The sequence below is a fragment of the Alnus glutinosa genome, chromosome 13, assembly GCF_958979055.1.
Source record: "Alnus glutinosa chromosome 13, dhAlnGlut1.1, whole genome shotgun sequence".
Lineage (NCBI taxonomy): Eukaryota > Viridiplantae > Streptophyta > Magnoliopsida > Fagales > Betulaceae > Alnus > Alnus glutinosa.
In genome coordinates, this window is record NC_084898.1 from 24,422,337 (window position 1) to 24,446,047 (window position 23,711).

General features: G+C 35.3%; 2 protein-coding genes and 1 non-coding gene across 5 annotated transcripts; 2 read left to right on the top strand and 1 right to left on the bottom strand.

Moving 5' to 3' along the window:
• Nucleotides 1–1,468: 1,468 nt before the first annotated feature.
• On the top strand, nucleotides 1,469–1,540 carry TRNAM-CAU (transfer RNA methionine (anticodon CAU)). The gene has a single exon. It is a non-coding gene; the product is annotated as a tRNA-Met (tRNA).
• A 2,228-nt stretch (nucleotides 1,541–3,768) lies between these two features.
• Nucleotides 3,769–6,818, top strand: LOC133855077 (ATP synthase subunit delta', mitochondrial). The gene is made up of 2 exons (XM_062291378.1): nucleotides 3,769–4,133; nucleotides 6,080–6,818. The coding sequence occupies exons 1-2, from the start codon at nucleotides 3,879–3,881 to the stop codon at nucleotides 6,422–6,424; spliced, it is 600 nt and encodes a 199-aa protein (XP_062147362.1). The 5' UTR covers nucleotides 3,769–3,878; the 3' UTR covers nucleotides 6,425–6,818.
• Nucleotides 6,819–7,745: 927 nt separating this feature from the next.
• LOC133854055 (lon protease homolog 2, peroxisomal) lies at nucleotides 7,746–22,921 on the bottom strand. Of its 3 annotated transcripts, none has more exons than XM_062290086.1 (18): nucleotides 22,690–22,921; nucleotides 21,969–22,084; nucleotides 21,729–21,837; nucleotides 21,426–21,595; nucleotides 20,088–20,179; nucleotides 19,474–19,653; nucleotides 19,281–19,364; nucleotides 18,243–18,370; nucleotides 15,700–15,901; nucleotides 15,404–15,610; nucleotides 14,065–14,195; nucleotides 13,285–13,498; nucleotides 12,782–13,084; nucleotides 10,336–10,530; nucleotides 9,665–9,910; nucleotides 8,675–8,776; nucleotides 8,190–8,290; nucleotides 7,746–8,050 (listed from the first exon to the last, which is right to left on the bottom strand). In XM_062290086.1, the coding sequence occupies exons 1-17, from the start codon at nucleotides 22,794–22,796 to the stop codon at nucleotides 8,207–8,209; spliced, it is 2,670 nt and encodes an 889-aa protein (XP_062146070.1). In that variant the 5' UTR covers nucleotides 22,797–22,921; the 3' UTR covers nucleotides 7,746–8,050; nucleotides 8,190–8,206. The 3 variants fall into 3 exon arrangements, with proteins under 3 accessions (XP_062146070.1, XP_062146069.1, XP_062146068.1); XM_062290085.1 differs by having other exon boundaries at nucleotides 7,746–8,104; XM_062290084.1 differs by having other exon boundaries at nucleotides 7,746–8,290.
• Between the last annotated feature and the right edge of the window lie 790 nt (nucleotides 22,922–23,711).

Sequence of the window (23,711 nt, forward strand, 5' to 3'; positions counted from 1 at the left end):
TAACAGTGACACTTATTATGTCAATTACTAAAATATCGACTTCCACAAGTTTGTAATAGAATTGTAGTAAAAATTGTAGTACTCCAAGCATTTTCCTATGTTTTGATGGTAACTTTATCCAAATTCACCTTTGAAAATAGCCGCCATGACTGTTGGTTTAATTTATAGATGAAATGAAGTGTTCATTTAATTACACCTTTTGTGCTCATGAATGTTATGGAATAGGATACTCTCATTGCAAATGGCGTGCCAACACTAAATTCGTATATACTATTAAATGTAACGAGTTTAAATCTTGACCATGAAAGAGATACCATTTCATTTATAATTGAGATCATATTTCCTCTTATCTACTATGCTGACGTGGTATTGTTAATCTATCTTTAAATCAATCTAAAAAAAAAATCAATGATTAATTGATAATATCACGTTAGCACGGTGAGATGGGAATAAAATATTTAGATTTTCTCTTTTAACATTTGCATACAAAAACTCTCCTAGAAGTTTAACGAAAGAAACTACAAAGCTGTTGGATGCCTTGATAATTAGACCAGTTAATTGCAAAATTGAGATTATTTTGAAATTGAAACAAGAGCCATTAATTTTGAGGAAAAAAAAAATCAACAAAGATTTGATAAATAAACAAAGCCCTCAACATGACGAAAAAAATGGGACAAGATGTGGATTAAATTGAGAAAGTGGCTCCCCTCCAATTAGGGCAGCTAGAGCTTCCCTTTTCCTCTCACTTTTAAAGGTGCGTAGCATAAAACTACATATGCATGGGGGGTTTTGCTCAAATGTTTGCCACACAGCCAGTTGCATGGCAGGCTCCACCTCTAGGAACTGCGAAAGTGAACTGGGATGCCGCTATGGATGTAAAGCGCGGATGGGTAGGTGTGAAGATTATTGCTCGGGATTGTGTTGGACATGTACTGGCTACCCGTAGCACAACCCATCTTTTTCAAGTTGATTGTACCATGGCTGAAGCGTGGGCAGCACCCCATGTGGTGATTTTCAGTCAGGAAGTGGGTTAGTTTGATATTCTCTAAAAGGTGATACTTTGCAAATTGTTAAGGGAAGTAAAATAAATCCGCAACGTTCGAGTAGGTATGGACATTTTGTGGAGGGTATTAGAACAGAGTTGAGCTCGTTTCGGTCTGCTAATATTGTCCATGTCAAGCGAGAGGCTAATGCGGCTGCTCATGGGTTACCACGAAAGGTAGTCACTCATGTCATAGATTCTATCTGGTTAAAAGAAATTCCAAACAACATTTATGATATCATAACTAGGAAAATTGATGCCCCTATTTCCCAATTTCAGCAACCAAAATGTTTTTGCCATTTGGATTTCTTTTTCTTTTTCTTTTTTTATTTTGATTCAAACCATTTGGATTTTTATAAGAACGGAAACTGTTGTAAGTTTGTGTATTTAGCTTTATATATTTATACGTTCATCAAGTATCAACTCATCAGAGTGGCGCAGCGGAAGCGTGGTGGGCCCATAACCCACAGGTCCCAGGATCGAAACCTGGCTCTGATATATTAGAGAAAAGCTTCCAAGTTCCAACACTTTTTTTTCTATTTTTCCTCTCTTTCGCTGTTTTTACTTCTGTGGATGATATGAATGGGAACTTTACTCAGATCTAATAAAAAAAACCATCGTAATCACACGGTTATATGTCTCATCAAAAGCGTTCAAATCATTCAAAATCACTTTCTTCTCATTCAAATATATACCAGATTTATGTACAAACCAACATTCATATTGCAGACTATATTCCTTTGGTTCCTTCTTTTTATTTATTTATTTATTTTTTTAAACTGATTCCCAAACTTTTCATGAAATGCCTAGAGGCATGGATAACTGTGAAATTTCAACCATGACTCAGGGCCAAAAGAGGTTGATCTAACCCTAATGACTTATTCGCTTAAGAGGGCTGTCAATGTTACGATGTAAGTATTCTATATGGTTTAAGTTTAATATTAATTATATATATAAGTTTTTGAACGCCTTTTCCTTTTAAGCCGGCTTTACAATAATAAATTTCAACTGAAATTTGTATCATGAAACCAAACTGTTAGACCCACGAATTGGATAAACATTCTAATACAACTACATGACAAAACCAAGAAGAAAAATGTGTCTTTGGCTCTTATAAAAAGAAGCGGAGTTTTATTTCAAGTGTAAGAGAGAGACATGGAACAAAGAGAAAACTGAGATTCTTATAGTAGTATGAATCCCAAAAGAAGAATGACTCTTATCTCTATAAGAGAAGCAACACGGCAACAAACAAGGGGGCTGGAAATTGCAGAAAAAAAGAAGAAGACGTTCAGCTCAAGATCAAAGAAGACAGCGATGACAGTTCAAGATTTATTTTTATTTTCTTCTCAGTTATTTTATTTTGCTAGCACGATGTTTATGATTTTAACGATGAAATTTATTTACATAATCATGTCTAGCTAAATTTCTAGCTGAGGCTAAGGGTGAAACTTTTAATAAGATTGTAGTATTTATTTTTTGATTCTTTTATGATTTTTAATGTAAGATCTTTTTAATTGCACCAGTAGTGTAAGAGTTAATTGCGAATGAAAAAAAAAAAATCACAGAGAGCAAATAAAGTGGGTCCCCAACTTACTTTATGACCTATGTAAGTTATCATTCCCCAATAATAATGCTCTAAAAAAATCTAATTTGTTGACCTTTTATTCTTAATAAGAAATAATATTTTATTATCTGATATTTATTTTGAACATAATGATGAATGTAGTATATGGTTGTTTTAAATGTGATAAGTGCATACAAATGAAATAGGTGGACAAAAGACTTAAATCACAGGCTATTTATAAACTATAAAATAATTTTTCATAGTCAGTGATAAAATTATGCATTTTATTTGATAAGACTACAATATGTTGATCCTAACGATTTTTCTTAATTATAAAAGTTGAGACTTTTGATCTATATATTAGTGTATCTTTTAATATACCGAACATAACTTGAGAAAATATTTAAAATTAATGTCATTAAATATTTTCTTACTCCATTAATACCAGTGTTGTTAATCCCGAGAGATTAGTGAACTCAAAGGGAAATGATACATGCACTACAAGTGCACAACTTCAAGGCACATTAGAGTAGAGCTCACACATGTGAGTCACCCCAATGTGCTTTGGAATTGTGCACTTGTTGTAATTCTAGCATTTCTCAAACTCAAAAGTGATGTATAAGTTATTTTGATTTGCTAATGAGTAAAATAAATTTTTTAATTGAATCTCTAACATGTTGGGTAATCACATTGAACCCTTTTTTTGGAACACTTATTCTCAAGACGTAATTCATAATTTTGTTCTATTGAGTCAAATTTAAGAGAAATGATCTCTACACTCATTTCTCACAACAGCCTCACAACAAGCTGACGTGACTGGTAATATTTTATTATTTTTTTTGTTTTCTTTTCTTTTCTTTTTGTAAAAAAATAATAAAATATTACCAACCACGTCAGCTTATTGTGGGGCTGTTGTGAGAAATGAGTGTAGGGATCATTTCTCCAAATTTAATGGACCTGATTATTCAAATTTCAGGCATGGTATTTTAGTAAGCTGTTATTTAACCGTTTTCATGAGAAGCATAGAACTGATTTTATTTTATTTTGTAAGGAAAAAATAAATAAATTTTTTTTTAAAAAAAAAAAAAAAAAAGAAAAAAAAAAAAAAAAGAAAAAAGAAAAAAGAGGAAAAAGACCAGAAACGGCCTAGAGGAGTGGGAGAGACTAGAGAGACCGGTAATCAGAATTCAGTAGTAAACACCACCACAACACATTTCCAACCTTAAAGAAACCAAACCCGAAAAGCTCAGAAGCCACCACCAACCATCGACCATGTTCCGGCAAGCTTCACGCGACTTGGCTCGAACCCTGAGGGCTAGAGCGAGACCCTACTCTACGGACCTCCCGGCCGGGCCCACCACAGAAACGGCCTTCGTGGAGTCGTGGAAGAAGGTCATACCCAACATTGAACCTCCCAAGACTCCCTCCCACTTCATGCAGCCCCGCCCGCCCACCCTCTCCTCTATCCCTTCCAAGATCACCGTCAACTTCGTCCTCCCCTACGCCTCCGAGCTCTCCACCAAGGAGGTACCTCGCTCATCTTCTCTGATCGGTCTGGTTCTCTTTTGATTCTTTGGCTTTTTTTGGGTTTTCTCATCTGGGTTTTGCTTGGATTTGTTGGTTTTGGTGTTGATTTAGGTTGTTATGGGCATCCGATTGGCCATTTTAGCTTGGATTTATTGTTTATTGTGGCTATTTTTTTTTTTTTTTAAAGTAATGTCAATTCATTAATAAAGGGTGTTGCGTACATTTGCATACAATGTGATGAAGTCAGGAGTTTTGGATATCTCGTTGACCTTTTTTAGCTCAGATTCTTTGGTTTCTGTTTTTTTTTTTTTCCGTTTTTGCATCGTCGTCTTGTTTTATTGATGGGTTATGGTGAGTGATTTGGGATAGATTGCAAATGTAGTTGCTTATTATGTTAGCTTGGATTGTTGGTTGTTGAGGGTTTCCTTTTCATTTTTCATCTGGGTTTTGTTTAATTCTGTAAATAATGGTGATTGATTTGGCAATGTCGGTGTATCTGATTGGCCATTTTTAGCTTTTGGATCTTTTTGTCTGTATGCTTTTCTTCATGTGTTTTGTTTGGATATGTAGGGGCGATAGATTGCAGGCAGTTTGTTTCTGTTTGGATTATTAGATATAAGTATGTGATGGGATTTTGTTTTCTGGACACCAAATTTATCTGATGAAATGAGAAGATCAATTACCTAATTATATAATATTGTTTTTCTGCTCGATTCCTATCAACACTGTGCTCGCCATCTCAGAGTGAAGTATAGGATCAGCTGAAAATGCACTACCCTTTCATGTCTCTGTGACATTAAGGTGTAGCTAAAGTGTGCACCTGAATGTTGGTTATTTTGGAAATAATACTGCGTTACTGTCTGTCTTTGTAAATGGTAAATATCTTTGGGAGATTAATTTCCCAGTTCACTGAAACAGGAGCAGAGAGAGAACAAATCATCCACTACTAGCCAAACCCTTTTAATTTACTCAGTTTGTATTGAGGCATATAAGAGGATATATCGGTGCTCATTACACTAGAAGAGATGTCTTGAGGAGAGGAAAGAGTTTTCCCATCCTAAGCTTTCTGTGTTGCTTTTGAACAGTCCCACGTTGCAGTGAATGTTGTAACTACTGTTAAGCGTTTATCTGCAAATCAGTTTGATTTGCTTTGTGAAAAGGTAAGACTTAAGTTAAAACTCACCATGCTACCAAGCTTTATTAGATATTGTGAGTGGTTAACAATTGTTAGAATGTTGTGATAAAAACGAAATTCATTGCAAGAAGTGGTTTCATCATAAACTTCTTTTTGTGCAATGAGATATAGGGAAAGATAATGTTCCATTAACTGTGATGCGAAGGGAGCATCATGTAGGCGTGGGAAAGGCAAGGCTCACACTTGATAGCGTTTGAGGGTTTTGGGCTTTGTTGTCTCGTAGGTTTTGAGGTTATGGGATTGTGGGTTTGTGGGCTTGATGGGTTGTTTGCGTTGTGAGTGTTTTTACTGTTGCTTGGGTTTTGGGCTTGTGGGAGCTCCCTGTGTATACGATCCGTATATTTAGGGTCGCCTTACGCTTTAATGATAAAATTTTACATTACTTATAAAAAAAATAAAAAATAAAAAATAATAATAATAATAATAATAGGGAAAGATGGGTCTCAATGCTCTATACTAAAGTATTCATCAAAAAAAAAAATTGTTCTATACTACAGTTAATTCGGAAGTTTTTTGCGTTTGAATTCTCTCCCGTATATGTTTTATGTCTTTCCACACTAGTATGTATTTAGAATTTACTCCAACTTTTTTCATTGAAATGATGTCATCCTTAACTATTTTTGGGCGACAGTGCAGGAAATGCTGACACTGGTCCTGTGTGGCCCTTACATTTGCTGTTACATTGTCATCTTAAAAATCCTATTGGAGCTTTTTTCAATCTTATTTATCATGCACTCATGTTTGCTTTCAGGTTGACATGGTTATAGTTCCAGCAACAACCGGCCAAATGGGCATTTTGCCTGGACATGTGCCTACAATCGCGGAGCTGAAGCCTGGAATCCTGTCGGTGCATGAAGGAAATGACACGACTAAGTATTTCCTTAGCAGTGGGTTTGCTTTTATCCATGCTAACTCTGTTGCTGACATAATTGCTATAGAGGCCGTTCCAATTGACCATATTGACCCGAGCTTTGTCCAGAAGGGCCTTGCAGAGTTCACCCAGAAGGTCAGTTCGGCCACAACTGAGTTGGAGAAAGCTGAAGCCCAGATTGGTGTCGAAGTTCACAGTGCTCTCAACTTTGCCCTCTCAGGCTAATGGGTTATTGACATTTCATACCTCCCAAAGCTTTTGTAGTTCTGCATCAGTTGCTGTTTGATCTTCCCTTTATTCATTGTTTAGATCTGTCAAGATATCATCACCATGATTACCAGGAGTGAAATAAATATTTTCTAGAGAGAACCCCATAACTTGTGCTGATATGATGGTCAAGATGCCTCTTCAGTCTCCACTAGGGATATTACTCTTTACTTTCCCTTCGGAATGTTCATTTCATTATAAGCTCTTTGGTTTTGATACCATACAGAAAGGGAAGTACTCTATCTTGTTTTCCAGATTTCAGATTCTTGAAATGACGACATTTGAAAATTCACTTGTTGAAGTATCATTGTACTATGTTTACAGTTAAGGTCGTTAAAATTTTCAGGTGCCATTTTTGCTGCTGTTTACAATTTTAAGAGCTGTGTTAACCGATTTAAAAGACGGTGATGTACTTGGCCCGGGAGGTGCCATATTTTCTTTTCCCTTTCCACTAGCAAGCCATATATTCCAATGGCAAGGATGACAATGACTTAAATAGTGCAAAGTAAATATGCAATGGTTTCCTGTGTTACGTAGTTATATAATTCTTGTTCACGTGTCAAGTTCGAATGTATCGAGGTATAGATATAAGACTATATACGTTAATTATAGTCCAACTCATTTAATTAAACAAGTTAGACTTTCCAATCCTAAACCGCTAATTTTATGTTAGATTCGTGTCGGTTTGTGTCAGGTTCGAACTGTATCAAAGTGTGGATAAGACTATATAGATTAATTTTAATCCGACCAATTTAATTAAATAGGTCGTGCCCTAATTATAATCTGTTAATTTTATGTTGAGTTCGTGTCAAAAAATTGTCCGCCCCTCATGCAGTATAGATTTGTTTGCTTCTTTTATTCTTTTATTCTTTTCTTTTCTTTTCTTCTCAAAAATTGTGCCGTGCTAGATTTAGATCGTGTTAAAATATGAATATAAAACTATATAAATCAATCTTAATCCAACTCGTTTAATTAAATCAACCCTTGCCCATTAATTTTGTGTTGAGCTCGTGAATCATATAAAAAATTGATAGCCCTAAATGTCAATTCTAATTTGACCCATTTAATTAAACATATCAAATCTTTCAACCCTAACCCGCTAATTCGCGTTGTTTTCGCAAATCATGCAAAGTTCGTGCTGCCTCCATCAACAGCTTTAACTTCGACATCCCTCACGGTGTGGCTTTAAATTTCAGCGCATGACAAATAGAAAAAATGATGTTCCTTGGTTTTAAATCATCATAGCAACCACTGCCTACAGTAAGACATGCTTCGAGAATGAAGAGAAACAAATACCAGATCTTTTAACAGGAACAAATGCATCGGATGGCACGCATTCTCTCGCTCAAATAATGGTATTTATACATCATAAGAAATCAATTAATTTATGATTACAGATAGAAAGCGATTGGGAAAACAGGCGGAAAACAACAGGAAAGCAGCTGCTCACCTCAATACTTACAGATTAATTATACAGAGAGAGGAGAGAGAGAGAGATGATACACTATTAGAATTTCCATCCAATGCCCCAACACGAACTCGGATCGGTGAGTCCCTCCGAATCAAAGTTAGAACTCCCTTTCGCTGGAGCATGCGGTCGCTCAAGTTAGTTTTTCAGTCTCTGATTACCGTGGGCGGCTGCCAAACGCAAGAGAATCTCGTACACCAAATTAATTTGGCAACAAGCAGAGTAATTTAATTAGCAGAGATTTTGTTTTCTTACATGCCTCGACGGTCCTGTCATAACTTTGAGTGTTGTCTCCAAGGGCATCCACCTTCAAAAGCGTGCTCCAATACGTCCTCCATTCGCTTAGCAAGTAAAATCTGTCAAAATGTGTAAGTGGAAAAGGATGAACATTGTTAATACAAATTCAAACAGCGAAAACAAACACCCAACAAAACATTACAGGTAATGAACAATCCATGCATGCATGTTTTGAAGCAGTGTAAGGAAAAACTGGTCCAACGTTTGATCATCAAACCGAAGGAGCTGAGAGGATGGCAAATCATAATCAGTCCAACACTAGGATCAGTCCATTGGCAGACAATCCCTCATATAAATGGGCATATTCTTCCTATTTGCATTCAAGTCCAACTTTGTATTACATATTTTGTATCTCAAGTCACAGGCCAAGGAATTAACACTGGAAAGAACATTCCCACAATGAAATAATTGACAAAACCTTGGTGAAAATGAAAACAAAATACCTCCAGATTGGCAAGGACAGCTGCTGGTACTTCAACTAAGTCTTTCAAATTTCTCTCCGGCAGGATAACTCTGGTGATACCACAACGGTGTGCTGCCAAAATCTGCAGTATACATTGAAATAAATAAATAAAGAAAATACAATTCTATTGTAGAATGATATGCATGAACTCATTGACTACATATCTCATGCATATGTATGTATGTATGCTTGCTTGCATGCATGCATGTATAATATTTGCAGCAATTTTCATGGTCAAGACAAGGTGGTCCCTTCCAAAAGTAAAAGCTTAAATACCGTTTATGAGAAATGACGGAAAGATCTCATTGATACATGTAATAAATTTCTAAAATCCTTTTTAAATCATGGTGTACAACAGTAATGATTATATGATCACCTGTGTGGTTCCACAAACCACACTCGCACAATGACAGCAGATCAGACATGCACATGGAGCACAATGATCATATATACATGAAGACAACACAAACTATTTAGATTGATTAAACTTTGTATTTCTCATTTCAAGGCATTCTGAAAGTAGAAACAATATGCATTTCACACAAAACCTCCATTTTTAATTTTGAAAATAAAATCAAATTACTAGATAAGTTATAACTATGGTATAACCTAATCAATTTGCATTCCTCCAACAGCTTGGATGGATGATAGTTGGAAAACTTGAAGAAGCAATTTGACCGAAAGACAATATTATGTATCATTGCTTATGAGTAAATCCTGTGGTTTATATAAAAGATAGGTAGGACAACAAATGACAAAGATCATGATATAACTTTGACCCTGATAACATATCAAAAAGGCATTCAAGTCAAGGTGTTTGACAGGACAATTAGAAAGGGAAAAGGTTAATAATGAAACTTCATCCCATAATCTTTATGATGATGCAAAGAGACTAATGTAGTAAATCTGAGTATGTTTCTGCCTTTTGCAAATGAGAATAGGAAGACATGGAGTACCGCATACGGCATACCTTATCCTTGACACCACCAACAGGTAGCACAAGACCCCTCAAAGTCATCTCTCCAGTCATTGCTGTATCTGCTCGCGCTCTTTTCTGGCTGAACAGTGAAACCAGTGCTGTCACCAGAGTCACACCAGCGGAGGGTCCATCCTTAGGTACAGCCCCAGCAGGAAAATGTATATGAATATCCCGGCCCTCCAGGAGATTGATTTTGTCAGAAGCTGCTAACTTAAGATCTGCTGCCCTGGCTCTTACCTAAAAGAAACAAGGAAAAGTTTGAATGTCAATAATTTCAAACCAACAATTGCAAAAGTGTTTTGTGAGTACAATCTGCAATCACATAAGGGTATGCTGCACATTGGCACGTACTACAGTACAAGCATGTCTGGTCCAACTAGAGAAAGGGATTGAGCTGGTTTTTTTTTTTGGAAAACTTCGTGGAATTGTTCAGAAAAGTTCGAAAGTTAAACTAGATGCAATTAAAATTATTCAACAAATTATTAAGAAAAAACACCTCTTATATGGATACATTCGAACTATCAGTTTGAAAATTGCATCATGCATTAATATTTAATCAAAACAATTCAAGAGCACACTCAATGAGGCAACAGCAAGACTTGCTAATTCATGATTAATTGGAAACTAAATAATTTACAATATAACTCAGAATAATAGATTACCCATGTTAGTGCTATTTGTGCTGATTCTTTGATAACATCACCAAGTTGCCCTGTGAGATGTAATTCACCAGTTCCTACCATGGATGTAGCCTCTACAAACTGGACCTCTCCACCAAATGTGGTCCAAACAAGCCCAACAGATACCCCAGGAGTTGCAACCCGTTCTGCAGCTTCTTTATCATCAAACCTTGGAGGCTGAATTACAGTAAAAAAAAAAAAAAAAAACCCAAAAGCTACTTAAATAACTGAGAAAAACCAAGTATTTTCCGTTATATAAAAAGCTTGCTCTAGTTTCTGGGCCACATCATACATGATGAGCTAATGCTTATGTCAATGCAAGTTGTAGGGCAAGATATAACCCAAAACTGCAGGGAATAATAACACTAAAACGCACACTTTTAGCCATAAGGATCCTTAAATCCAAGCCAGCTTGATGGCTTGGCCATTAAGGCGGTTGGCTAAGGTCCCCTAAGAAATAAAGACCCCTTAAAAAATAGCATAATTTAACAAGTGATATATTGGTACATGGCAAAAGATAATTAATTACCAAACACAGGAGAGAGAGGAGGCTCCATTTTGAGCATAGGCATTTACTTTCTTTAGAAGGATAATTCATTTTTTAATTATTGTTCCTCCTCTTTTCTCACTTTTCTCATTTTTCTAATTTTTCTGAATTTGTGGATTTTTGTTCCTTTTCTAGCATTTAAGGGGGACTCTCCCTATATACCTCATGTGTACTAGGATTACAGCCCTATGCGCTTATCAATCAAATTATTTATCAAAAAAATTCCTCATTTTTTCTCTGACAACTCTAATCTTTTACTCTATGAATCTCTCATCTCACTCTTAGACCCTCTCCCACTTCATCTCCAAGCACAAAAAAACTTCTCTCATAAATTATCCTGATATACCTACAATTATTTACTTTCTTTTATCTTTTTTATTTTTTTTATTTTTGGTGAGTTTCTTTATCAATTAGTTGGTTAAATTAATATTTTTTGGAAGTTCCACAAACACCGTTAATTTTAGTTGAAAATCTATCAAAAGGTCTTATTTCTTATTTTAAAAATTATAGAGATAGTAGATTTACATTTGTTTTGATTTCTGAACAAATTGCAATTGAAATGGAAATAGAATCTATATTTCGTAGAAAATATATAATTCATAGAAATAAACAATTGGATAAAAAATATTAATGATAAAACAACAAAATCAACTAAAGAGTCTTTTATGATAGATAATTTCATGAACATAGTAGATCAAACTCTTTCTTAATTCAAAGTAAATTTGAACAATTTACCATATATGAAAATGTCTTTGTTTTTTTATTTAATTTTAAAAAATTAATATCTTCAAATGATAGTTTGGACGAATAATCTTAATCTTGAAACTTTTCTAAAACATGACAGATACATAGGAAATATACAAGAGAAACTCCAGGTACGCAGATATTCTAATATTAATGGTCTAAATTTGTTGTCAGAATTAAATGTATTAAAAGAAATTTCGCAAACATACGTATAAAAAGATTTAGATTCTTCTCCAAATATAGGCATTGCTTATAGAAGGTTATTAACAACATAAAAAAAAAAAATATATATATATATATATATATATATATATATATATATATATTATTGACAATACCCATAACAATTGCTTCTGTAGAAAGAAACTTTTTCAAAACTAAAATTATTAAAATCTCATTTACAATTGACTATATGTCTAAATCACAAGAAAGATTAAATGAATTAGCTATATTATCTATTGAAAATTATATATTAACAAAACTTGAATAAAAACATTTTGATTACTTATTTTGCAGATCAAAAAGGGAGAAAAACTATATTTAAATAAAATTTTTAGAATGCATTACTATATAAAATATTAGTACATTTTAAATTAAAAATATCTCATATAGACTTTGCCCCTTAGGTTTTAATTTACATTGAGCCACGCCTACTTCCACTCCCATGTTAAAATTAATTTAATAACGCACCAATTTTGTAATAGTTTCTTTTACACCAAAAACATTATAAGAGGTAATTTAGATGAATCACCTTAAAAGAAATACACTTCCAATCCCCTTCAATAAATGTTTTTTTTTCTTCAAGAAAAACCTTTTAAAACTTTTTAAAGTACAAATACAGAATAAAGTTCTCTCACAAATCCATTTAAGTATATATATATATATATATATTCAAATAGAGCCCTGCTGCTGAGATGCTTCAACAGAAGCACTACTTCATAGAGAAGTTGCAGCAATATGGACACAACAGACCCATTTATGCAGCTGACCAGTCCAACAGCAAATGATCCAGTTTGCATCAAATGCAAATTGACCAACCGGTTCTAATTTCTAAAAATCTGAATTAAACCCAAAATGAAGTATCCTGATAATATAAAAATGCACCTAAAAGAAAAACAATGATAAGAAGATCATTACCCCCAATACTTTCTCCAGCATAGCCTCATCCATAACCAAGGGTGAAGCAATCCTAAATGTATTTGATAGCTCATGATTATTTACAGCCATCGGAATGACCTCCATTTCCACTTCACCTCCGTCAGCAAGTCTGTTTTCCAGCAGTGGTGAAGCAAGCTGGTGCACATCTTTGCTTAGCGGGACAGCTTGTTCCTGCTCCGCAACTCTTACTGCTGCTGCACGAGCCAAGGCAGCCAAGTTCCTCTCCAAACTCCGAACACCGGCCTCTCTAGTGTACCTCTGAATGACAAGTTTCACCATAGCCTATTACAGTAGAAAGGAATTAATGACAGACATCCTGTATGATGGTAAATTGTGATAGAACCAAACAGAGACATTAACAGATGATAATGGTATATAATATTTTGATACAAGACCTGAAACCATGGTGCCATTTTCAGATTGAAATTAATTTTTAACCACATTGGTACTTGATAAAAACACTATATAAATGAGTTCAATACCTCTGGAATTTGAAGGAACTCAGAGCTCAACCCGTGCTGATCCAGAACTCTGGGAATTAAATGTCGCATGGCTATTTTAAGCTTTTCTTCAGGTGTATATCCAGGCAACTCAATGACTTCCATCCTGTCTAACAGGGCTGGAGGAATAGGCTGCACCCTATTTGCAGTTGCCACAAAAACCACCTTTGAAAGGTCAAATGGAACATTCAAATAGCTAAAGGCCTTCGTTAAGGAATCATTGTGAATACTACACATTGACAAGAATTTTATTTATCACTTTTATAGTGTGACGATGCTTCCAGTACATGTATATACTCTATGCAATGCATCACAGTACAATTTAAATGTTTAATATAGTCAGACATTATATCTAACCTCATATGAATCATCTCAAGAGTTCAATACTTGCTTGCAGTTCTATTCCATTATCTATCACGCATTGAGATTAGTAACCGGGCAATACTGAGCAAAACAAAAATGTCACACCATAATGGCAGTTGAAAACCATTGATGTAAATAAGAAAAAGACCAATATAAATATGCCACAATCAGGTGACAATTTCAGACAAAAGTGCCTTTTTTAGATTTATGTCAAAGAGATCTGTAAATTATTAGATGCCAGAGATGCAACTGGAGACCAAAGAACATGATCCTTGTAATTCATACTCAAGGTCTAGAAAGTAAGATAACATTTTTCAATACTTGCTAATAGATTGGATTGAGATAAAATATAGCCAGCTACCCAACTGTCACTAAACACGTCCTGAAGAAATAGGATACTGATCATTGAATGTTTTGTTTTGTTCTGGGTCAAGAACCTCTAATAGAGCTGAAGCTGGATCCCCTCGCACATCAGAACCTGTTTTGTCAATCTCATCCAGCAGCATGACCGGATTACAAACAGCTACTCTCTAAAATATAAAATGAATAAGTATTTCAGTCTACCTCACCTTCATCAGGTTCATATTACAAATACAAGATGAAAAAAAAAAAGAGCAACTAATAAATAATCATCCTGCACAGTACAAAACCATCACATATAGAAGCCTGTAAGCTGGCTGGCTAGACCTATAGATGGTCCAAAGATGTGTCTCCTTATATTAGAAGTATCAGGATCCAGATGATTTGTCTCACATAGAAGGGCATCAAAGCCAAACTCATTCAAGATTATTTTCATCAGCACATGGCTCTAATTCTCTAAGCTGTATAATTTCAACTATTGACGACCTAAACAAGCAATCTGCAGATGGTACAATATTGGACAGTCAATTGAACATGGTCAAAAATCACTTTTTAGCAGTTTCTGCAGAAAATAATCATTGCAATGAGGTGTAAGCCATTCCATGGGGGCCAGTTCATGGCAAGTAAATGAGGATGCAACAACTTGGCTTGATGATAGTGTGTCAAGAAATAGACTGGTAAAGATGCTTACATGACTACACACCTAACATTGCCAGTATGACCAGACAGATGATGGTGCCAGTATACATTAACAACCTCTAAAATGAAAGAGGACGAAACTTCAGGTTTTAAAAGTCAATATAACTCACAACTAACAACGCTTGCAATGATCTAAACATGCTGAGCATGAGAATAAATAATTGTGGACATTGGTGCTTTACCTGTTTAACAGTTCTAGAATTAACCCAAGGGAAATATACTACACAGTACTTGCATAATCCTTCATTGACTACAAAGCATGAGGATTTCTCAAATAAGAAAATTGGGCTCTCTTTGATCTAGACCATCTGCATTATATATTTGTGAAGGTGGGGAGGATGAACCTAATTCACAAATATTGATTCAACACTCTCTTCTTCTTCTTTTCTTCGTCTTCTTTTTTTTTTTTTTTTTTTCTTTTTGGTAGGTAGGTTTTCTTTAAAAAAAAAAAAATGCAATGTTGCTAGTCCCCAATTAAAACTAATAAAGCAGAGAGAAGTTTAGCATATTCTACAATTTCTCAATTGGGTTATATGACGTTAGCTCTCGGTATTGGGTCCTATCTAGCTGCCATTCAATTTCCTCAAACCATCAAAGGCAGCAACACCTCATTGCAAGCATATATCAAAATAACTACCAAGAATTCTAGGATAATGTTCTAGTAAAAAAGAAAATCTACCTTTAACCCGTCAATAAGACGCCCTGGCATGCTCCCAATGTATGTTCTCCGATGCCCTCTAATATCAGCCTCATCCTTAACACCACCGAGGGATATGCGCATAAATTTTCGGCCCAAAGCAGCAGCAATAGATGATGCCAAAGATGTTTTCCCAACACCTGGTGGGCCCACAAAGCACAACACTGGACCTCTTGCATCTGGTTTAAGCTGCAATGCAGAAATAATTCACTCCAAATAAACATCAAATTCAAGCTCAATTTAAAACATTAAAACACTAATGGGCAAAATTAATTAACCTTGCGAACAGCTAGATATTCGATAATCCGTTGCTTGACCTTGTGTAAACCATAGTGGTCACTATCAAGATGTTCTTTTGCAGCTTTCAAATCCAACTCATGTTCTTCGGTGGCATTCTGCCAGGGCAGATCAGCAAGAAGCTCCAAGTAAACCCGTGAACTATTATATCCAGGTTGCTGAGGTTGCATCTTTTTAAGCCTCCTGAGATTTTTAAAAATGTACCCAAAAAAAAATTAAAAAATTAAAAGCAAGTTCCCACTTAGTTTCGATAATTTGATATACGAGAACTCTGCCACTTGATCAAAGGACAGCTGGGAAATAAAACTAGTGACAAAAAGAATTCAGCAAAAGTTCCTCATACTAGGTCCTTTTGATACTGTATCTGTTAAAATATTGATTAAATGAATAAATTTACCTCTTCCTATTAGCTTAAGCTTTTAGGATAAGTGGTAATTTAACATGGTATCAAAGCAGAGGTCTTGAATTCGAACCAAGACTCCTTCATTTTAACTTCCATTTAAATTAAATATTCCACGTGTTGGGCCTCACCTATTAAAAGAAAATTTGAACCCACACATGAGGGGGGTGTTAAAGTATTGATTAAATAATTAAATTTACCACTTTCTATTACCTTAAGCTTTCAGGCTAAGTGATAATTTAACAATATCCTCTGACATTTCACAGTTCAAAAACAAAGATTCATGTTTTTGAAAACTCAATTACAAAAATCACCCTTCCCAAAACATCTAAAGAATAGTAGGCAATTCTTTCTTAATTGAAAAAATGTTGAACAATGGAGAATGTATGAATGACCATCAACTACCATTTTTCTAAGAACATCTCCAGGTAGTTAACAATTACTATCGGTTCTCAACCAACATATACACGTAAAAAGTGTTCAGTATGATGCTTCCACAGTACATGGTACTTCACAATGAAGTGCTGCTGGAAATTTCTCTCTTCCACTTTTCTTCTTCATATGATCTGAAACTTCATAACAAGAAAGCAAACAAAATGAGGAAGAGACATCCTCAATAATAAGGAAAAGATAAGGAAAGTTGAAAGAAAGCAGGGAGAGGAAAGCTATTAATGATAGCTTGGCTCTGGAATACCACTACGATACTACCACAAGGGTTATGATTTTTTTACACACCCCCCCCCCCCCCCCCCCCATACACCTAACCCTTTGATTCTTTTTCTTTTTTTCTTTTTCCTTTTCAGAAAAAAAAAAAAAAAAAAAAAAAAAAAAAAAAAGGGAAAATGAAAAAGAATAATAAGAACAAAAGAAACCTTGCCTCTACGGGGTCGCTATCAAGGTAGGGACATCACTAGTGTACCAATCTTGGGAGTCAAGCATGATGCATTCTTCCTCAACATCAAGTTCACCAATTACAATGATAATGGTTCCTTTCATGGGAAACTTGATATTGATATGATATAACGATGCCACAACCAAGTTGCTTTAAGTGCACGAGGGTAGCGAGTTACAAATGGTAGCAAATGCAACAATATTCACCAGTTGAAAGATTCTCTTCAATCATAGGCAGCGTGAGTGAACTGCTTTTTACCATGTACATTCCGCCTAGATGCACTAATTACCAAATTGCCGCTAACACCAGCATCACAATTCACTTTTGCTCAAAGACAGTTATGTCACTATAACGACTCAAGGAAAGCGCCGGTCACATCTACGCTATTACTCTAAAATGACTATTCAAGTTGCAATTAGAGCTCCCTAGAATCACGTTTAAAGCCAATCTCAACTAGCAAAAAATCAATGTGGGACTTAGCACTCACGAACACCTTTATAATCCATCCATCAATGTGGGCAATCCACCCACCAATGCGGGACTAACTCTATTCGGTATAATAATCTCCCCCACTCAAATCGTCCTCATCAGGGTCCAAGTATGTGGCGTTACCAGGTTGCTCTGATACCATTTGTAACGACCCAAGGAAAGGGTTAGCTACATTTGTGCTATCACTCCAAAAAGACTTCAAGTTGCAATTAGAGCTTCCTATAATCATTTATAAAGTTCAGTCTCACTTAGTAAGTAACCAATTTGGGACTTATTACTCATGAGCACCTTTATATTTCACCCACTCAATGTGGGCAGACCTCCCACCCAATGTGAGACTAACTCTCTTAGGTGTCATAGTCACCCACTTGTAACCTGTTTCAGGCAATGAAAACATTTTTGTATAAGACTCGTATTGAACCTTTTCTCTATTAAACAACAGCCGCCCCCCCCCCCCCCCCCCCCCAACCCAACCCAAATAGGTTGTATAAAACTCAGGAAAGATTTATACAACCAAGTCTTTGTGAATTTGTATGGTATCTCATGGCTTTTCTTTTTTTTCGTTTCTTTTTTTAACTGATTCAGAATTACATAGCGAATAACATTTCAAAATTTAGATGAATATTAAGTCAAAGCTCTACTAATATCCATAGTGTGAAAAGAATCAACTACTTTTACTGCCACACTATTAACATTATTTGTCCACCTGTCACCCTTTATCTACATTTCTGAACAGATCATACCTTAACTCCCTCTGTGCGTGCTTCCAGATATTTGAAGGCATTCCTGCACTTTGCATCTTTCTCTCCAAGGCAGCCACATCATCTTCATCATCATCATTGTCACCAAGCTCCTCTTTTATAGCTCTCATCTGGAATATGTTTGAGATAGAGTAGCCGAGGAAGAGAAATAATTAGGGCAGCTAAAGGTAAGACAAGAACAATATAAATCCTATGTCACTGCACAACACAATACAAACAAATACAAAGATAAAAGCAATAATTATAGTTACGATAAAACAATGTTTTATTAAATTAAACTAAACTAAAAACAGCAAAGTAACAACATATTGAAAGGGAGAGGTTTTAAGTCAGTAATTTCTGGTGGATATGTAGCATTCAGATGAAAAGAATGACAATGATCAGAAAAGAGAAGCCGTGACTTCTTTTTTTTTTTTTTGATAAATAAGCCGTGACTTTATAATTAAATAACTACCTACTCTTCAAGCAATTAGGCTTAATCCCTCGGTCACTTACATAGGAAGCCATAGTGCGGGATACATACGCTAAAAGAATTAGTTTGCATGCACCTTACCTCTTAAAAAGGGAACAAAAAATGACTTGAAAGGTTCATTTTGCTAAATCCGTTTCTTCTTTCTTAATTTATAAGGCAAATGCTTCACAGTAAGTGTTGACCACGTGCATTTAATAATTGGAGTTTTGCACCTCAAGAGATGTGGAAACTCTAAGACCACCTTTTTTTTTTGCTAAAATGTTCATGACAGAACAAGCCTTTGTATGTTATAAGACATTAGTAGCAACAATTAAACAATCAATGTGAAATGAAAAATTTATCCCTCCACCTTTATGGGAATGGGCATTGAGGGCAAAAACCCATAAATTTTTATTTTATTTTTTTGAGTAACCCCCATTAAGAAATGTGGGCCCTAAATAAGTAATTGGGAGGGGTATGGGGAACAATCATGGAAATTTTAATAAATAATTTATTTCACTCCTATATGTTTATTTTAAAAACTATAATTTTTTTGTAAGAAACCTAACCTGCTGACGCAAAAGGAATTCTTTCTGTGATTTCGATAATTGTCCCTCAACCTTCTGGGTAATCTTCTCTGCTACACGTATTGACTGTCACAAGTAACCATTAACATGATTAAAATAAAAACCGAAGAGGCAGCATCAAAACGACCAGGACGCAAATGCACTAGATGCCAACCTCAAATGAAGTAAGAGTTACCTGTAAATGCCTGTCAACTAATTCAGTAGCTTTTGAAAGCCTTACTTTCAGATCAACTGAATCTAACATAGATAGTTGCTCTTCAAAACTTATCTCAAAGCTAGCAACAAAGATATCTGCCAATTTGTGAACAGGAACTGTCTCTAAAAGAACTTTTGTCCTTCCTCCTGTTTTTTGTTTCTATGGGCAGACATGAAAATGTGAGTTTTTGACAAATACAATAACAACATAAATATGCATCCAAGAAACAAGAAGAAAAGTCTCTTCAAATAAGTGAAATTCATATAAGAGGGAGCCTCACAAACATTTGATATCAAATAAAAGATTGGAATCAACATATTTATACAAGAGAGGTTTGTCATCAGAACTAAGAACTTACTAATGATAGCATATCTATCTTAAATCTCTTCAAATAAGTAGCAGAAATGTTATTGTGAAAAAGTGTCAGATATGTAGAAAACTGCTTCTAGAAATCTAAGACAGATGCCCCTGGACATGCTTTTCCTATTATTTGCTTACATAACATAATGAAAAAGAGAAAGTCCAAGCATTTCCAAAGCTCAATCCAAAAGGGTTTCCAGAAAAGTGAAACAGATTCTAGCCAAAAGTTTTACCTGCTCAAGAATAGAAATCAACTCTGTGGCAGTTGATTTGAATTGACGAGACAATGTTATGAAATCTGGATCTTGCTCCACTTGCTCCATCTCTAGTTAAGATTTCAGAATTCAGAAGTGATTCAGCATTTCAGGAGACAAGGCAGTGGCAATATCATGACAAGCAAGTTTGTGACTGGGGAACAACAGCATACACCACATGATAGAATCTATAACAAGACAGGTGAAGCAGCAAGGATTTAGTGTGCAAATCACCATCCTAAGCAATAATTTCTATCTAGCGCCTAAGCCACATGCTTCATGTAAAAGCATGAGAATATAATCATATCTTTCTATGTTTATCAGTCCTGTTATTACGGACTTGAAATTTTATGTATATTAAGCATTTGAAAACCCCTTTCTAAAATATTTCATGTTAGGACCTCTGACAATAGAGTTAGAAACCGGTTCAGGTTTGAGGAGGCATTATTAGGTCAAAGTCACGAAGGAATATTGTATTGAGAAAGAGAAAGGGAGCTTGGACTGAGAACAAATAATACAGTGATTTACAATCAATTCTGATGTACGGCTATATATTCAAAGAACTGCCGATTGAACAAGAAATTAACACCTCCAGTTTTAATCTGTCAATGATGTATCTGTTAGTATGTCACTATGTGGTTGATATATATTGTTAGCCAACTTTCTAGTAGTTCAAATTTTTAGGACTGATGGTTTCCAACATGGTATAAGAACCCGGTTTATCTAATAGGTCTTGTATTCAAATAGCAGGAAGCCTCCATGTCAGTTTCTGTTTTAGGTATTAGTTCCTGTTCCTGTTCCTGTTCAGGGCCCACATACAATTTTGGGCCTGCAAGTGAAGGAGGGGCATTAACAAACATAGTTGGCCTACATACTGATACTTTAAACTTACTGATACCTAAGTCGCCTTTAAGTCGTGACCTTTATGTTTGAACTTAAAACAAATTCTTCCTATAAACCAAAATTAAAGAATCATAGAGTTTGCAACAGGTCAGCTTTGGGGCAGTCATTATTGAGCGATATTCATGTGTGTGTGTGTGTGTTTGAGAGAGAGAGATTATTAGTTAGACTAGGACTAATATACATAACTGCACACTACTTATGTCTTAAAGGTGGATTTGACCATCGATTCAACATCTGAACATTATACTCACTACTAAATAAGGAAAAAAAAAAAAAAACAACAACAACAACAACCAACAGCTAGATGTTAAAACCGTTCATCTCTTGTGGGTCAACCAATAAACCATAAAATACCCCCATGTATATATTTTCATCAACATACTTGCACAAGGGAGAACATAACCAACAACTTACCAGGCTTTGTCATTTCAAGAGGAGATATTCGTGCAGTATAATATGTTCCTCTGGTGCTAAGTTCCTGGACACTGAATCTGCACAAACCTTCAAGGACCACTATGTATGTGACCCTCCCACTTGGTTTTTCCACTCCTCTTGACAAATGTAAAGCACGAGCTGCAACTCCCCTGAGAAATAAGATAACAAATCATCATGATTTCACAGTTCACATTCTATCTTATGAAAGCACCCAACATTAACAATGTTAGCCAAACAATATCCAGTACAGAACACGATAGATGCTGCAGTAATGAAACATACCTTGCATGCCAATGAATAATTTCCTGTTGATTTTTGGCATCAAGCCTTTGAGAATCAGATGTACCCACTTGAATTCTCGAGCTCCTCTCTCCGGAATCACTTCCCACACCTAAAAATTCCATAAAAAAAAATAAATAAATAATCAATCTCCTATGCCATCAAACACAGGCAAGGGACACACACATAGATAAAGAAAACAAACTCATGGATACCCAAAGAGTCAATAGGTCAAAAGATCACCTTGAGATAACACAGGGCCTACAGCTGTTGACGTCTCGGCAGCATCACGAACAGGAAGAATGCCAATTAATCCCTTCTCCTCCCGCTGCCACAGCTCTTGCTCCACCAATTTCACACTACATTAACGCCAAAGCACACCATATGTTACATTAAGCAATAAAAACCCATATGCCCACTTGATTGCAGATCAAATGCGAGAAAAACAACAAAACTTGTCAAATTATATATTCACTCATTGAAATTAAAAATTTCTTGTAAAAAATTCACGTTTCTTTTCTTTACCTACCACTTCCAAGCAACTCAACGCAGAATTACTCAACGACAAAGTTTCGGATAAAAAAGGAAAACTACAAACGTCCGTTTGGTTTCCGAGAAAACCGAAGAAAAAGAAAACGAACTAAAAAACTTAAAAATCTCATCATAAGAAGTTGACTTCCAAGCCGATTAGTTGTATTAAGCTCAGCTTAGTGCAGCTGGAGTCTCTATTTCCTCAAGTTCCCAACCAACAAAGAGAAAAGCTCGAAATGTTAATAATCCAATCTTTTCCGAATTTTCTCAGCAACCAGACGAAAACCACAATCCTAGCCTTCAAACTTTCCAAGCAAAACAAGAAATTCAACAGAAAAATCTGAATTCTCAAAGAAATCAAGTACATATTTGAATTTTGAATAACAAGAGAGAGAGAGAGAGAGAGAGAGAGAGAGAGAGAGAGAGAGAGAACCTGCTGGGCGAAGTGCATCGAATTCGAATGATGGCGCCAGGTAAGAGGACCTTGTTACGGAAGGGAAGGATGCCGAGGCGACCCGGGAGCTCCACCGATTCGGCCATGTTTGCAACTCAGGACAGACTCTGACAAAAAAATTCTGTTTTTCTCCGAGGAGATCCAGCAGAAGAAAGGAGAAGGTAAGGTGGGTACGTGTGAGTTGGTTTGGTTCAGTCAGCAGTAGAGCCAAAAACAACGCGTTTATATTTTTCCCTGTATTTAAATCAAACTTATTTTTTGATTAAGCCCCTTGTGTTTAAAGGTATTTCGAATTTCCCCTCTACTAATTCGCCTCATGCAAAACCCCCCATGATAATTCTCAATTTCTAATTTTCTCCTAAAAATTTCTCAAATGCCCATAGTTTTTACTATCATAAACAAATGATGTCAATTCGTATTCGTGTCTCGAGTTTGAATTATATTGGAGCATATAATGTAAGATTATAAGTAAATCATATTCTAATCTATTTAATTAAACGGGTCAGACTTTTCAATCTTAACCCATTAATTTTGTGTTGAGTTTATATGAAATTTATAAATTAATTAAAAAAACAATGTCAAGGACCAAAGCATAATTTCTTTTTTTTGACATGTTCACACAAAATGGGAGGAGGGATTCGAACTAGTGACCTCCGCTTCATGAGTCGGTCCTACTTTGTAAGTCTAAAGTCACTAAAACTCTTTATATATTTCAAGCTTAGGCTCCTTAATATAACCGTAACAATACAAATAAAAAAGAATATTGACTTTTCCAATAAAACAAATAAAATATGAAGAAAGTTATCAAAACGAGACGGTGGCTTTTGTTTATTAGAGTTTTTTCTTTTTTTACTTATTTTTTAAAATAAAAATACTAAAAAATACCTTAAAATACAAAATTACTAACAAATTATTCGAAACTATTTTTACTTTTATATCATATTAAAATAGTTTTTTCAAACAAAAAACAGAAGTTATCGTCTAAAAAATTGACATTGCCA